This window comes from Eptesicus fuscus, chromosome 8, assembly GCF_027574615.1.
Source record: "Eptesicus fuscus isolate TK198812 chromosome 8, DD_ASM_mEF_20220401, whole genome shotgun sequence".
NCBI lineage: Eukaryota > Metazoa > Chordata > Mammalia > Chiroptera > Vespertilionidae > Eptesicus > Eptesicus fuscus.
The window spans coordinates 96,268,721-96,284,834 of record NC_072480.1 but is presented as its reverse complement, the minus strand read 5'-3'; the positions used below and the strand labels follow the sequence as shown (position 1 = coordinate 96,284,834).

Sequence of the window (16,114 nt, the reverse complement as noted above, 5' to 3'; positions counted from 1 at the left end):
CGTGCACGTGGAATTCTTTTCACACGAGACAGGAGTTTCTGCTCCGTATCGCTCATGGCTGAGACACCAGCCAGGGCTGAGCCTGTGTGGTCCAGTGGATGCCACGCCTGTGCCCAGATGACCCTGGGAACCCTCCAGACCTGGGCAGAGCAGGACTCACCTCCAGGGCCTTCATGCTGATGATCTCCACCCCGCACTTCTTGCCGCGTTCCAACAGATCGCTGCCGTAGGAGTCCATGAGAACTACGATTTTAAGGCCGGGGGTCAGCTTGTTTTCTACACCGTCCAATAGCAGGTTGGCCTTCTCTGGCTTGTCCACAAAAACCAGGGAGAGTTCAGCTGGAAAACAAGAGGCACAATGGAGCAAGATGCTCTGGAAAATGAGCTTGACTGTATAATTTTTTAAAAGGTAGATGGACATTTAAATATAAAATCCCTTTCAAATCAAATATAGGCAAATGTCAATCACGGAATCTAACAAGGAGGCCAGCGTCCACCCGCAGGCCACAACGTACCTTTGTTGACGATGTAAGTGATCGCTTCGGTTCCCAGGGTGTCATAGAGGGGAACGACCACCATGGAGTACGCAAAGCATCCCTGCTCAATGATCACCCACTAGACAGGCAGGAAGGGTTGGGAGAGAAAACGACACGTCATCACGGAACCACTCCACGGAGACCAACACTAGACCCAAAGTGCACCTGCCAGGCCCGCGAAGGATTCACAGTGAGCACCAAACACTGGCCCCCGCTTAGGAGGAGGTGCCATTTGCTGGGAGAAGGAGGCAGCTGTGAAAGGTAATTAACAAGACAAGCCAGTGACCTTTCTGGGGGAGTAACCGAGCTGCCCCTTTGCAAGAGCCCAAGCCCCGTACTCAGGTGCCTTGCTGAGCTCTGAAGTGGACAGATGGAGAGAAAGGCAAGGAGATCCCAAGAGCGGGGACTGCAGAATTAAAAGCAGGAAGGAGGTCAGTGAGCCACTGGCTGGCCCGGAGGTCCCGAGGGAGTGGGGACCAGAAGGCTGGCCGTGGGCGGGGGCAGGCCCCTGGCTCGGGAGGCGCCCGGCTCTGGTCCCCAGGCAAGGCACGGCCTCTGGGGCTTTCTCAGCGAAACAGTGACTGTGGACGGAGAAAGGTCAGTCTGGCCGAGGCGGGCAGTAGGTGGGAACGGGGGAAGGAGGGACGCACTTGTCCACCAGGAAAACTGTTCTGGCAGAATCTCCCCAGGATAGGAAGGACGTAAAGAAGTGATGCAGTAACTGGTCATCTGGTCTCCAAACTCGGCAGCCACATAGCAACTCACCGACCTCCCAGGCAAATGTGCAGGATCCTCAGGGGCGCCCGCTACCCCCAGCGGCACTGCAGTCCTCCGCCGGACTCTGACTCGGCACCGACCGAGGCCAGACTGAGGCAGAGCTGCCATGGAAGGGAGCACGACCCACTCACTCTCACTTGACCTGCGACTGTTTTCTCTCCTTTTTTCCCCCTTGGAACCAATTTCAAGCCGCCAACCAGGAGGTAAGGCCCACACTGCTTAGCAGGTACAGGGGTACATGTGGTCGTCTTCCCTGCCCTTCTCCTGCGACTCCAGGCTCTCCCAACATATACATGCTGCTTGGTGAGAACATTCCTTTGGCTTCCCCACCCGCGCTGCTGCCAAGATCCCACTCAGCCGCCACCTCCAGGAAGTCCTCCTTGACTGCGCTCCCACAATCCGCTTGCCCTCTGACCACACTTAGCATGTTAGAGAGAAAGCATCAACGTGTGGGGCTGTCTTTCTTTACACAGTACCTCGGAGAGGACCCAAGTCACTGTGGTACTTCGGTGCCTGGCACAGTGCCTTGGCATATAGCAGGTACTCAGTAAACATTTGTCAAACTAACTCATAAATATAGGAAGAGAACTACTTCTTAAAACAAGGGCTGTGTGTCCTAACTGTAGATTCCTTATAAAAGTTCCCTAAAACAAAAATTGCGGGTGTGTTCATTTGAATAGGTTTCACTTCAAATGGAAGAAATGAAATTCCACGAGCCTGGAAATGACCCCGCTGCGGAAAACGCTGTTTTTCCCTTGGCAGGACGTAAGACACGGAGGAGCCGCTCTAATTTATAGAGCAGCTGGCAGCACATGGGTGGAGCCAGCAAACCCTCTGGACACACGTAGGTCTAAGAATCGACCGGACTCCTTCAGGCAGGTGCGTGCCCTTTCGCACGGCAGCTACGCCACTCATCTGTTCACCCCCACCACCGGCAGCGCCTCCAAGACAGGGGCTCACAGAGGCGCCGTGGCTGGGCCCCGACAGCGGAACAGCAGCCCGGGAGGCCACACCGAGGCCAGGCCACGCTGAGGCACTTGCCCCGGGGCCCGTGGTATTTTACGCTTCGTAACCTGAGAGGGAAAAGGACGTCCTTCAGGGAGAAAACGTGAGTTTGCCACGGACAAAACTGTATGCCAGTTTCTTTGGAAGTCATTAACGCAGCTTTTCTAATCACAGAAGACTCCTTTGTGAGTTATCTGTTGGAAGGACTTTGTTTGGGAATCTGGTTTAAAAAAGCAGAGCCAATCATGTTTAATAAAGTGATTTTCTCCCCCACCTAAAGCAGTGGTTCTCAACCTTTCTAATGCCGCGACCCTTTAATACAGTTCCTCATGTTGTGGTGACCCCCAACCATAAAATTATTTTCGCTGCTACTTCATAACTGTGATTTTGCTATTTTTAATGAATCGTAATGTAAATATCTGTGTTTTCCGATGGTCTTAGGCGACCCACAGGTTGAGAACCGCTGCTGTAGAGCCTAAGACCATCGGAAAACACAGATATTTACATTACGATTCATTAACAGTAGCAAAATCACAGTTATGAAGTAGCAACGGAAATAATTTTATGGTTGGGGGTCACCACGACATGAGGAACTGTATTAAAGGGTCACGGCATTAGGAAGGTTGAGAACCACTGACCTAAAGGCTAAGCAGGCCCTGGCTCGGGGTTTTACACGTGTAACTTTCTAAGGTGGAAGCCAAAGCCACATTCTCAGGAGAAGTCAGACCACAGGTCTGGTCCCCAGCAGGGGCAGGTGTGGCCTGACTGGCTCTTCCGCCGGAGAACGCTCAGAGCCGTGGACGGACGGACGGTCGGTCGGTCAGGGCTGCCGGGCATTACCTCAGGTCTGTTCTGGGCGAAGATGCCGATGTACTGGTCGGGGGCAGCCTTGAAGCCCTTCTGGATCAGCGCCGAGCCCACACACTCCGACATTTCCGCAACCTGGAGCGGGAGGAGAAGCGGCGGCAGCTCAGGCCCGAGCCCAGGAGTGAAGCTGGGGCAGCGGAGCAGCACGCACAGAAGGGGGTGAGCAGAGGCACCTTCGGGGACGCCTCCTGAACATCATGGCTTCCTCCCCGGGACTCACCCCTGACCTCACGGGCCTCCTGCAGAGCCACGGCTGCAGCCACAGGGCAGGGCTGCCCACCCAGGCCCGGTCATACTTCAGTTTTACAGAGTCCCGTCAAATTACAAAAGGAATACAGGGACGCAGATTTCTTTTTGGTATTTATAAAGAGCAGCAAAGCAGCCAAAACTTGTCATTTGGTATCAACACAGAAACAGCAAGTTTGGGGAAGATCTTTTAAAATAATAAGAAAGTTCTTCTCACTGGGCTCTCCAATTCCATTCTTCAGACTTTATTCTTAGGAAATAATTCAATTTTAAAAGGAGGCTTAAAAATGTTTATGTACAAAGACATATATTTCAAAATTACCTGCTGGGATGGGAAACCCTTTTTTCTGCCAACAGCCATTTGGCTATTTATAACATAATTTGCGGGCCATACACAATTATCAATTTAAAGATTAGCCTGCTATATTTGGTCAAACATTTAATTTACTAATCATCTTGGCAGGGCCAGACCGAATGGTCCCGTGGGCCTATACAGCCCGTGGGTGGACGTTCCCCACCCCGGAAAAGTCACAGAACTCCAGGGGACGAGAGCCACGGCTGGGTTAGGTACAGATGCACGTCTCTGGGAAATGCCATACAGCGCGTACATATTACAGTTATGGAAACCACACCAAACTTAGAATATGTGCAACAATCCTAAGTAAAAATATACAACAATGCATACTATTATTACAACCAAATAAAAATAGGTAGGTTTATAAAAAATGAGGCAGGACTATATACTTGCCCCATCCTCTCCCCATTCCTGCCCAAATTAACTAAAAAAAGCTTTTAAAATCTTTAAAATTGGAGTTCTCTCCTTTCTTCTCAGGAGCGCTCTGGGCTCCCGCCCACACCACAGGGGGTAAAGCCCGCCTATGGTACCCAGAACGCGACTGGCTCTGCCACATACGCCCATCGTGGCTCTGCCGTGGGATGCGAGCCGACACTGGTCGGTGACAGAGGGTGACATTAGGATGCTAGTCACCACCACACCCCGTGGCTGTTTCACAACCATCGCCGGCACTAAGGGACGGGAACCTGGGACGTGCCTGCAGTGTTCGCAGAGCTCCCTGGGATAACATGCGTGACTTTCCGTCTCTAGAAAGAGGGGCCATACCTTTCTTCGAAAGGGATGCTGCCCTCAAAGGCCAGCACCCCCAGGTGGTGAAAAACAGACAGAAATGTACAAATCCAAAGTGGGCGTCAGTGAGCCCAGTGTTTATGTCCACCAGCCCGACGAACAGGTACAACACAGAGGTGAACACCTTGAGAAACCCCAGTGAGCTTCAGTCTGCTCAGGAAAACCCAGCCTGCAGTGGGTGTTCTCGCTTCCCGCCCACACGTGAGAGAAGTAACGTGGGAAAATATCGCTGTACGTAACGCGACACAGGTAATCCAGAAAGCACCTGAGGATGCTGCGAGGCCTGAGACTATCATGCAATGTTGTATGTGCAACACACACACACAGTCTTTGCACCACATGCAAAAAGGAGGGATCTCGAAAACTACTATTTGAACATATTATTTGGCTTTGGGAAGGCAAACAAAACAGCAAAATCCATCCAGTCACGCCTACACTCAAGGCTTGCCACCGTTCTCGCCTCTTTGCCCTCTCTCTCGAGATACCCAAGCAAAGCCTTGGACCCCGCTGATCCTCAGACGAGGGAAGGGAAGGACGCTGTGCGCTGGTGTTGGGAGACATAAAGCCTGGCTCCTGAGCTGGCTCTGTGGCTCCTAATGACAACCCCTCCACATGCACACCCGGACGACAGCAACTGCGAACCACAGGCCCACACAGAGCCTGGAAGGAGGAAGGCTGCGTGCGCACGGAGGCCCAGGTGCCCGCCCCTGGAGCAGGGAGCACTTCCTGGCAGCTGCGCTGGGGACAGAGGCAGCCTGGCCGCCACCGCCAGCTGCTCCTGTGGGTCCGCGGCTCCATGGGGACCGAGGAGAAGCGCGGGCGTGTGGACTCATGGGAATCATAAAACTACAACTAAAGGGCAGTGTCCTCCTGCTCTGCTACCTGCCACTCACAGACCACTACTGACCAGCCGCACGCGGACGAGGTGGGGCTGCGGAGGGACACGCGTGAGAACAGCCAGATCCCCGCGTCCTTGGTATTCACGATGAGCACAGGCGTGTCTCTGTGCGGCTGTGGGTGGCGGCCCTGGGGTTACAGGTCGCAGGGGTCCCACGCTGGCCAGGACACACTGCTGAGCCCCACACCAGGTGGCACGGACCCCACTTATGGCCCTGCTTCTGCCACTAACCAGCTGGGACCATGGCCAGCCCATCCCTGTCTGGGACCCGACTTTCTCCTCTACAAATGAGGGTTACTCTATATTGGGGCTTCTCACCTCTCCCAGAACCTCTCACGGCAGAGAGGAGCAGTCCTATCCCTCCACGGGTATAGGGCGGAGTCGCCTGCTTCAACACATTTCTAGAATTTTATTTTTTTTTTTTTTAAATATGGAACGCTTCACGAATTTGCGTGTCATCCTTGCGCAGGGGCCATGCTAATCTTCTCTGTATCGTTCCAATTTTAGTATATGTGCTGCCGAAGCGAGCACACATTTCTAGAATTTTATGTTCAAAACTAGTAGCCCATTTGCAGGAAGAATCCTGCAAGCGGCCGCTGCGGCCTTGTGCACTGCTGCTGCCGCCCGCCCCGCTCCGCCCCCCGCCCCCCGGGCTTTCCCTCTGGCAGCCACCTTGCTTTCCACTTTTCCTCCCTCTTCCTTCTAAGTTGTCTTCAGTCTTCACTCCTCCCTCCCTCAGCATATGCAAATTAACTGCCATCTTTGCTGGGTAATTTGCATACTCGCCCTGATTGGCGGGTGGGCGTGGCTTTGGCTGGTGGGCATGGCTTGGGTGTAGCAAAGGTGCGGTCAATTTGCATATTACTATTTTATTAGGTAGGATTATACTCTGCTCCACAATGCATCCACATTGGTTCCAAAATAAAGTGCTTAAGGCCTGGCCGGAGAGCTCAGTTGGTTGGAGCGTCGCCCTGATACACCAAGGTTGCGGGTACCATCTCCGGTCAGGGCACATATAGGAATCAATCAATGAATGCATCAATACGTGGGACAACCAATTGATGTCTCTCTCTCCCTCCCCCCTGCCTCTCTCTCTCTAAATCAATCAATCAATAAAAAAAATTAAGTACTTTGAACCACCAGCTCAATCAGTTCACTAGTTTTCCCCAAATCTTTGTGTCAGACTTCCCCATCCGGATGCTGCACGTTTATCCTAAAGCTCTGAGCTAGTCAGGCGCATGCGTTCTGCAGATGGCTCCCAGAACCCACACACTGGACCGCTCCAGCTGTGCAAGGCGCCCACAGAGCCCGAAAACTCACCTGCTTGTAGGAAAGCCATTCATAGGGCTGGTCTGGCTTCCGAGAGCCCAAGCAAGGGCCGTTATCTAAAAAAGGAGAAAGCAATGGGTGTAACACGCATCAACAGCTCAAGCTGTAGTCCACCTCGTTCTACAGTCTCTGGTAGACTCTGGTGGTCCTCAGATTAGAAATAATGAGTTCAGGTGGGAAATAATTCTCCCTGGGTTTTGGTTTGATTTTTTTTTTTTTTGCTTGTTTAATTTATTTCTATTTTGTTTCTTAAGTGGGGCAGGAGAGGAGGAAATGAGAGGAGAGAAGGCATATGCAAAAGTTAGGGAATATCAGGATGTGTCCTGACTCCCACTTAGGTACCTAATAAGCAGAAAGAAAGACCCATATTAATTATATGAATTATTCACACTAACGGCTAGCTCACTAATAAATACAATCAAAGTCATTTACATTTGGAATTACACACGTTCCTTTCTACAGGTGGATCCCAAGCGAACTTTATGCTCAGTTGTAGTTGTGGGAGGGAAAGGTTACGTTCACCGGGGAAAAAGCTGCCGCGTTCAGACGGTCAGAGGTGACCGCACACAGGAATGCGTCCCAACGAAACCAGGTGTGCAGCAGCTGTGTGCGCTGCGCCTGCGCGGCTCCTTCTCCGGGGAACCGGACTGAAGCTGGAAGCGTTGTCACCTCCCGTCCGACCGAGGCCTCTACGCTTCCGCTCTGAGACCTAAGACATCTGGCTTCGCCATCCTCTGTTTGAGCCAGCTGAGGGCTTCCTCTCTGGGGTGGGGGCCCGGAGGAAGGGGGAGGAAAGGCAGAGCGTGGCCCCCTCCAGGCCCTGAGGAGTGCGGTGCGCGTGTGGGGTCCAGAGTCAGTGGTGAGGACTCAGGCCGTCCTGAGGCCTGGCTCCGAGGCCGACCTGACCAACACAGGGGAGAGTACCCAGGGGCCTTACTCTCAGAGCCTCTTCAGCCCACAGGGGCTGCTATACAGGCCCGGCTGCCGGGGGTCAATAAGTGGGTCCTGGGGGTGATGCACAGAGCACAGTGAACCAAACGGTACTGTGTGTGTGAAAACTGCTGAGAGAGCAGATCTTAAAAGTCCCATCACAAGCAAAGTCTGTAACTGTGTGGTGATGGGTGTTAACTACTCACTGTGGGAGTCACTGTGTTGTACACCTGAAACTAACACAACGCTGTATGTCAATGTCATCTCCAAAAATGAAAAAGACCCGCCACACACGACAAGTTCCACCAGCTGTTGTTTTCAGGTGGAAAAGGAAATACAGTGGCCGTAAGAAATGATATTTCTTTATTCCTCAAGAAAAGGGGCGGGCCATCCACAGCCAGGGCCAATCAGGCCTGCCACCTGCTCTTGTAAACACACTTTTTGGAACGCAGCCCCACTCATTCCCTTAAGTATTATCGAAGGCTGCAGCTGAATCGCTGAAACAGAGACCAGATGGCCCCAAACCCCAAAACATTCACTATCTGGCCCTGCACAGGAGAAGTTTGTGGATTCTAGCTCTAGAACAGTGGAGTGAGCCCCAGGCTCAGCTGGGGAACTTAAAATATGTACTATACCCAGGCCCTGCTAGCAACATTCCTGACATAATCGGACAGGGATGGGGCCTGGGCCTGAGTATTTTCAAAAGCTCCACACACTTCTCCCCTCCCCCCACCCCGCCCCAAGACCCTGAAGTGCAGCTGGGGATGGGAACCACTGAACAGGGATCGCAATCTTTGCAAACCGCGCCCCGGCACAGCCTTAAAATACCAGGTCTAAAAACTCTCGGCTGGCTCTGCCATCATTCAGCAAACTCCAACTATCTAGATGCTGGTCACGCTCTCCTATGGAAGGCCAGTCTTACGGCAGCCTCGGAAAATTAAAGCTTGGAATAAAAAGCTCCTCTGGGGAAAGAAAAAAGAATAAAATAACCTGTAAAGCAACCCCTTCTAATCAGTGTAAGCTAAAAACACTGAACTTATTTTTCTTCAACTTCTCTGAAACATTCATATAAGTCCTTCATTTCCCAAGTAGGGAACGTGACCCCCAAAAGTTACGTGACTTGTCTTAACATCAGGGGACACTCAGAAGTATGACGTAAGTCCCCATCCTCCTAGATCCGTGGTCGGCAAACTGCGGCTCACGAGCCACATGCGGCTCTTTGGCCCCTTGAGTGTGGCTCTTCCACAAAATACCACGGCCTGGGCGAGTCTATTTTGAAGAAGTGGCATTAGAAGTTTAAGTTTAAAAAAATTTGGCTCTCCAAAGAAATTTCAATCGTTGTATTGTTGATATTTGGCTCTGTGGACTAATGAGTTTGCCGACCACTGGCCTAGAGGGGAAAATGTATGTATATTTACACACATGTGTGCTTTGTGGTGGTGGTAAATGACACACACACACACACACACACACACACACACACAGGCATATATATATTTTTCATGTGCCCTTACCTTAGGCTGATCTACCTCTATTTATCCTCATAGACAAACCCTTACCCTGATACTAGCTCTGAAGAAACCTGTCAACTCAATAACCTAGAAGTACGCTAGCTTTCCCTTTAGAGTGGGGCTTCATGAGTGTGCTGCAGGAATACTGGGGAGACGCAGTGAACCCAGAGTCCAACTTGCCAGTGTCAAGGGAAAGCCAGCGGCACCTCTCGCGCACACGTCACAGGCAGCGTGTGGGGGACGGAGGGCAACAGCACCACAGTGTGTGACCTACGGAGATTACGGTCTAACCGCCCACAGGTTTAAGTAAAGCGTGGCCCCCAAGGACCATTTCTAGGGAGGAACCTGGAGCAAGCAAAAGCGAAGAGACTAAAGCAAAAAGAGGGGTGGGGGGCGCTGAGGGGTGTGTGCCAGGCTGTGTCGGCGCCGAGAGAAGAGACGGCTGCCCTGGTCGAGGAGCAGCGCTGACGGGACGGAAAGGAGGCGGGTAAACAGGTGCGGATGCTGGGAGGGGGCGGGCAACACCGCCCCAAAGGAAGGGGATGGGAGAGGACAGCCCAGGAAGGCGTGACAGAAAAGGAGAAATGCAGCCTGAATTCAGAGGGTTAGTAAGCACATACAGTGCCCTGGCTGGGTGGGAGGAACAGGCTCCGTGATGGGTGGGGAGGGGAGGAAGCACAGAGGCTGGCGTCCTGGGAAGTGCCCGTGACGAGCTGGACGAGGGCTGGGAGGGAGGGCAGGTGCGGGACATCGGGGTCTCTGCGGCCACGGTCGGTCACTAAGGGCCGTCCCGTCTCCCCAGGGCCCCTGATGGAGCACTGCTTCCTCGGGACGCCAGCATTTATTTCTTAAAATACGAGTCTCCTGATCAAGAGCTTTGAAAAAGACCGGCCCAGGCCCAGTGAGGCGGGTCTCGTGCCTGCAGGGAACGTCGGCCCACGGTGAGCGAGTGTGCGGGTGACTGTAAAACGCACGGCTCGCTGAACACGTTTGTACGTGGAACCCACGCTGCAGCCACAGGGACGGTCCTGAGGGGCCGGTGGGCGCTGGGTCTCTCTCTGGAGGAGTCACGGAGGAGAGGGAGGCCTGAGCGACAGGAAGAGGGGTCACTCCTGAAGGGAACCCTTCAGCGTCAGCACAGAAACTCAGTCGGTGCTTACTCGACACGTGGATGCCCCTCTGGAAGCCTTCGTACAAGGTTCTGACGTCGTCATAGAAATACGCCATGGGCTCGTCACTGTCCAGGAGCGTGGATCTCCGCGCGCCATCGCTGCCCTACGGAAACACACAGACAGATGAGCTCGTTAGGAGAAAGCATTAAAAACGAACAGCCTGGGGGGATGAGGACAAATATGTGACACCTTAATCAATAAAGAAATTAAAAAAAGAAAAAAAAAGAAAAACAAGTACTGGAATCATAAAACACACACACACACACACACACAAAAAACAACGAACATCCTGACGTGCCCGCCCTCGACCCCAGGGCCCTGGGGAGCAGCTGCCAGTGAGCCAGCGGTGCTTGCTGAATGCCCTGAAGGGAGGGAGCGGCAGAGGACCCATCCGGGTCGGCTCGCAGGGAAATGCCGTGCCGTTCAGTTTCGCTTCCATACGTTATCTGAAGTATGTTTTACCGAAGTATAGCGGACCATATTCTCTGGGAGATCATTTCCACTGTTCCCTTTGCCAACTGCACTGCACTTCGCTGGGAACTTTGGCTTCTCAGAGCACCTGCCAGTTGCGATCATCGGCTGGAAGACGCAGGAGGTGCAGACCCGTCTGCGCACGTGTGTCGCGCACACTCACAGCGACGCAGAGCCCTTCTCTGGCTGCCTTCACCCGCTGGCTCAGCGAGCACACCTGCCCAGCAGCCCCGTCACCCTGTGAGCTGCTGCGCCCTCGGGGCCACAGTCACTGCAGGGGGTCCAGATACAGGCACTGAGGAGTCAAAGGTCAGTTCCTGTGGGGCCAGAGCCTGCCATTCGGTGTAACTAGAGAGGGGCCTTCACCGCTGCAAGGCCAGGAAACCCTTTCTTTGGGAAATGAGACGGACGGCGCCAGCAAGAAAGGACTGTTCGAAGGGGGGGAGGAGTCGCTGCTGGCCGGAGGTGCAAAGGAAGGAGACAGGCAGGCCTTCGCGAAGAAGAGGCAAAGGCCGGCGTCTCGGAGAGCAGAGGGCTGTGCAGGCAGAGCTGGTGGGAAGAGCCACGTGGAGACCCGCCCTCAGGTAACGAGGGCCAGGCATGTTTGGGTGGGTTCCTTTTCTTGTTGTGTTTTTTTTTTTAAAAAAATATTTTTTAATTGATTTCAGAGAGGAAGGGAGAGGGAGAGAGAGAAACATCAATGATGAGAGAGAATCACTGATTGGCTGCCTCCTGCACGCCCCCTACTGGGGATCGAGCCCACAACCTGGGCATGTGCCCCTGACGGGAATGGAACCGTGACCTCCTGTTTCTTAGATCGATGTTCAACCCCTGAGCCACACCAGCTGGGTTCTTGTTGTTGTTGTTTTTTTTAAAGATTTTTAACATTTTTTAAAATGTTATCTTTTTAAATACATTTTTATTGATTTTAGAGAGGAAGGGAGAGGGAGAGAGAGATAGAAACATCAATGATGGCAGGGAATCATTGATTGGCTGCCTCTTGCACGTCCCCCCACTGGGGATTGAGCCCGCAACCCCGGCATGTGCCCTTGACCGGAATCGAACCCGGGACCCTTCAGTCCGCAGGCCGACGCTCTATCCACTGAGCCAAACCAGCTAGGGCATCTTGTTGTTTTTTAATTATAATTCTTCTCGCCTCCTCCCACATGCTCCCTCCCCTCCCCTCCAAGTTGTCATTTACACGGTAAAAAAGTTCTGAATAACCACCAAGGACAAAATGACTGGCCCCTATTCCCAGTGTGGTGAGTCTCTTCCGGGCTTTTTTCTGTGTGTTTACAGCTATATGCCTTCTTTCAGTCTCCACTAGGCGCTACATATGTGTATTTCAGTCTTGATCCAAACCTGCTAGTGATTTTCTGGAGTAAATGTCACCCAGGCATATATCCTATCGTCACACACTCTTCTCTGACTTGGCAGAAGCTTTCTCATACCTGTAGGCACGGTGCCAAATGTAGTTGGTAACTACAGCATGCTACTTCAGAAAGCAAAGCAGTTCTTCTTCGTGTGCACAAAGATGCAAACAGAATCACGCGTCATCACTGCTTCATCGCTAAGTCTGTTTTCCCTTCTGCAAAATGGGGATACCAGGTGTCCATGTCCAGGGTTATTTTTAGTTAAACTACAACTTTCCTGTTTCCTGTAGAATATGAACATGTAGACTGTGCCTCAGACGCCCTATAACATGCCCTAACTACAGTAACGGTCCTTCTTAGCCAGTATCTTTGCTACAAACAATATTCAGATTAGAATTCAGAAGCAATTTTGTGGCTTTATAGTAAGATTCAGAAACCTCTCCAACCCAGGAAGCCACCAAAAGACCCAGGGCATCGTGAGGAGGCAGGAAGAGAAGAGGGACGGGGAATTAAATGCCGGAGAATGGGAAGAAGAAAAGGCTAAGAGGAGGAAGAGGCGTGACAAGCCTGGTGCCGAGGAGCCCTCTGCCTGAACAAAGGCCTCCTGGCCGCGCTGCCACTGCCTGCACCCGCGGGGCCTGAGGCACAGGCAGCCAGGCCTCCACAGGGAGGGCCTGCTGACGCTGCTCAGTGTTTTGTCTACAAAAGCCATGCCCCCCCCCCCCCAACTCCCCCCATGCCCTCTGCTGAGTCGTGACCACACCTGTCAACTGCGAGATGAGAATCAGGGGATAAGACACAGAGCTTGCTCTGGAGGAGCCTGACGCGTGTCCTTACGTGACCTGAGGGGCTCCAATGAGCACGGCTGAGCCAAGAGCAGGGAGGAAGTCAGAGTGAACAGACAGGAGCAGCCTGGAGACTATAGGCCTGGCTCGCCCTGGAGCCGAGGCCTCGAAGGATGACCAGGGGATGCACTGCCCTGGTAAGAAAAGCACATGGCTAGCCCTTGGCCAAACCCCCCGGATGAGAAACTCCGGGGCTGGGGCTCAGCAAGCCCTCCGGGAAATCCTAAATCCACGCGCAAGTGGGAGGCCTGAAGGTCCCCAGCAGGGAAGTGGTGACGATGGGAGATGCCTGAGAGAGAAATCCACAAGGAGCGTGAGCAGTGTGCAGAGCAGGCGGGGAGAGACGGGGGAAATCCACAGCCATGGGCCTGGTCTAGGGCGGCGGCACGTGGGGATGGGGAGAAGGCGGGCTCTGCAAGCACGGAGCCCAGTGGATGGGATTGGCAGGCAACTGTCTGTGGAGAAAAGAAGGGAGAGGTGGAGGACTGAGAAGACAGTGCGTCTGTTTTGTAAAAAATAGAAGACTGGGAACTGGGGGTAGGTTTGAGAGAAGAGATTAAGCTTAGCTTTTGATATGTGGTGACCATATCCCTTCAAGATAGGTCAGCTTCCCAAAGTTCATTTTGGGAATCCCTGCTGTAGGATATAATTTGATAGCGAACTTCTGGCTGAAGAATTCTGCGGTGAGGTTAATTTTCTGCTGGTATATAATCCTCAGGACTTTGAGAAACATGGAGGTGAAACAGTCCAGTCGAAGTTAAAGGAGTTAATTATATCCCAAGTACCAGGAAAGCCATCCTCTCAGCAGCATACCCCGAGGACAAGGCATTTCTTGTTGTTCTAGTTAGCAATTAGAAGAATTAGCTGAAGTCTGAAGATGCAGCAGCACGTGGGTTCCATGCCAATGTAAGGCCTAGGGGAGGAGGGGGAAAGGCCGCATTGCCACTTGGCTGTGGGGCACGCTCCGTAATTCCACGGGAAGAGACGGAATGAGTTAGGGGTGGCGGAGACCAAGCAGCACGATTTGTCGCTCTTGAAACGACCACATGTTCCTGTAAAGATGCATTTTCGATGTGCACACACGTGGCCATTCTTCCTGAGCAAAAACGCTGCATGTAAACGCGAGGTGTCAGGACCCTGGTCACTCCCATACGGGGCGAGGGAGTGTGGCTGAGTGGTGGGGAGCACATTTGTAGGAACTGGACTCAAACCACCTGCGTGTGCCACAGAAATCGAGCCATTTCAAAAGCCGGGGGTTTGATTCTTGGGTTGTTATTCAAGCGCGCGTGCCTATTTTTAGGACCGCCCACTTAAATAAATTTAAAAAACTTCAAATTTGGCCTTCTGGACCTCTGATATGATCTGCAGATTGGGGGTGGGGATGGGGGTGTCAGTTTTGCTCAAGAAACAGGGTGAACTGAGCAGCTAACCCCAATCAAATGTTCAGAAATCAGTAAGACTGCGAGTCAGGGAGGGTTAGGGGCCTTTTATTTCTTCTGCTGTGCACTTCTTCCACGTGGCCATATAATTTTCCAGTTTCGTTAAAAAAAAAAAAAAAAGATGGTGAGTGAACCCCCTCCAGTCAAAGCAGAGGCCGTGAGAATACCCCGTAACAGCTCTGCAGGCTGAGGCCCCTGAGCTCCCCGTGCGCTGGATTAGGCAGTGGAAGTTCAGACTCCCCTTGGGGGCAGAAGGGCAGGGCCTCGGTGAACAGGAGTGTCAGCGGTTCCCAGACTGGAGCGCTAGCCAGCATCTGGCAAAAGGAGCACTTGATGGTCGCAGGCATTTGGGGCCACGCCCACTTTACATGCAAAAGCAGACCACGTCCTTGAAGGCTTCTGGGGGACAGAAAGGCCCAAGCTTCATAAACTGTGGTCTCATGCATCTCCACCTAGAAAATGGCCAGCTACCTGCGGGCCACAGCTACCCCTCTCCTTACCCTGCTCTGCCCCCTGAGGAGAGGGTGGGGGCGGGGCAGGGAGAGGAAGAGGGACACAGGGCAGAGGTAGGAGGGGAAGAGAGAGCATAGGAGGAGGAAGAGAAACCGGTAACTTCTAAAGAGACTGTCGAAGACTTGGCTGGATTTTAATGTTAAATCCATCTGGGCGGGGGGCAGGGTGGGGGGAGGCGGGGCACGACGGAAGCAGCAGGTGGAACCACAGTCCCAGGGAGTAAAAATGACTCATTCTTTCCTCTTTCCAGGATCCTCCATGTGAACAGACTCCTCCAGCACTTGCATCCCATAGACGCTCTCGGCCCAGACCACCATCACCTGCTTCTCTCTACAGACAGGCACACGCTCTTTTTCCATCAGGGACCTGCAGCGAGGCGTCCGGCCCCCAGGTCTCATACCCAGCAGCTCTGGATCTCTGAAAGTCAAACCAGGGCCTTGAAGGGCCAGTCCACAGCGACCCTCCCGCCACACGTCCTGAATGACAGTGGACAGGACATTAAAGGCATACCTAGGCTCCCCATATGCTGAGCCGTAAATGCCACAGGGTAGCCCTGAACCCTCAGATCCACTATGTCCGCTCAGCATCTAACCAGCTCACTTCCTGAGATCCCTTGCACCCAAGCGAGCACAGAGAGGGCAGGACCATCACAGCGACAATCTACACCTGCCCGTAGGGGGCAGGTGAGTGCGTCCTTACTGAGCGCCTGCTACAGGCCAGCCACTTTGCAGAGGAGAAGAGGGACCGAGGGGGGGGGCTTTCTTGCTTCGGTCCCACATCCAAAATGTTGGGGAGCCGATTCAGGCTCCGCTCCTCGGCCGCCTGGTAAGTTACGAGACTTGTCTGCGCTTCACAAGCAGGTTCAAACTGCCACGCATCGGTCATCTCGTCTTTGAGAGCCAGGCCCAGACCACCACTGCCTGCCTGGTGATTTGGCTCCTCAATGCTCTCCCCAAATCCTCCGAGCCTTTGCCCTTTCCAGTCTCCGGTTCCCAACTCCCCGTGCTCCCACTGTCCCCATCAGAGGATTCCCTTAGGGATGGGGAGGCTGGCAGGAT

The 16,114-nt window shown here is 53.1% G+C and overlaps 1 protein-coding gene and 1 non-coding gene across 5 annotated transcripts in view; both read right to left on the bottom strand.

Annotated features, from left to right (window-relative positions):
* The window catches only part of ACSL1 (acyl-CoA synthetase long chain family member 1), a 64,185-nt gene that overhangs the window by 21,637 nt on the left and 26,434 nt on the right, over nucleotides 1-16,114 (bottom strand). For all 4 annotated transcript variants that reach the window (XM_054720140.1, XM_054720137.1, XM_054720139.1 and 1 more), the window contains exons 3-7: nucleotides 10,404-10,518; nucleotides 6,794-6,858; nucleotides 3,159-3,260; nucleotides 516-615; nucleotides 161-339 (exon numbers count right to left, since the gene is read on the bottom strand). In XM_054720140.1, the coding sequence (XP_054576115.1) occupies nucleotides 161-339; nucleotides 516-615; nucleotides 3,159-3,260; nucleotides 6,794-6,858; nucleotides 10,404-10,518 (561 nt within the window). The remainder of the gene's footprint in view (nucleotides 1-160; nucleotides 340-515; nucleotides 616-3,158; nucleotides 3,261-6,793; nucleotides 6,859-10,403; nucleotides 10,519-16,114) is intronic.
* On the bottom strand, nucleotides 5,898-6,004 carry LOC129150151 (U6 spliceosomal RNA). Its single transcript, XR_008556878.1, has one exon. It is a non-coding gene; the product is annotated as a U6 spliceosomal RNA (small nuclear RNA).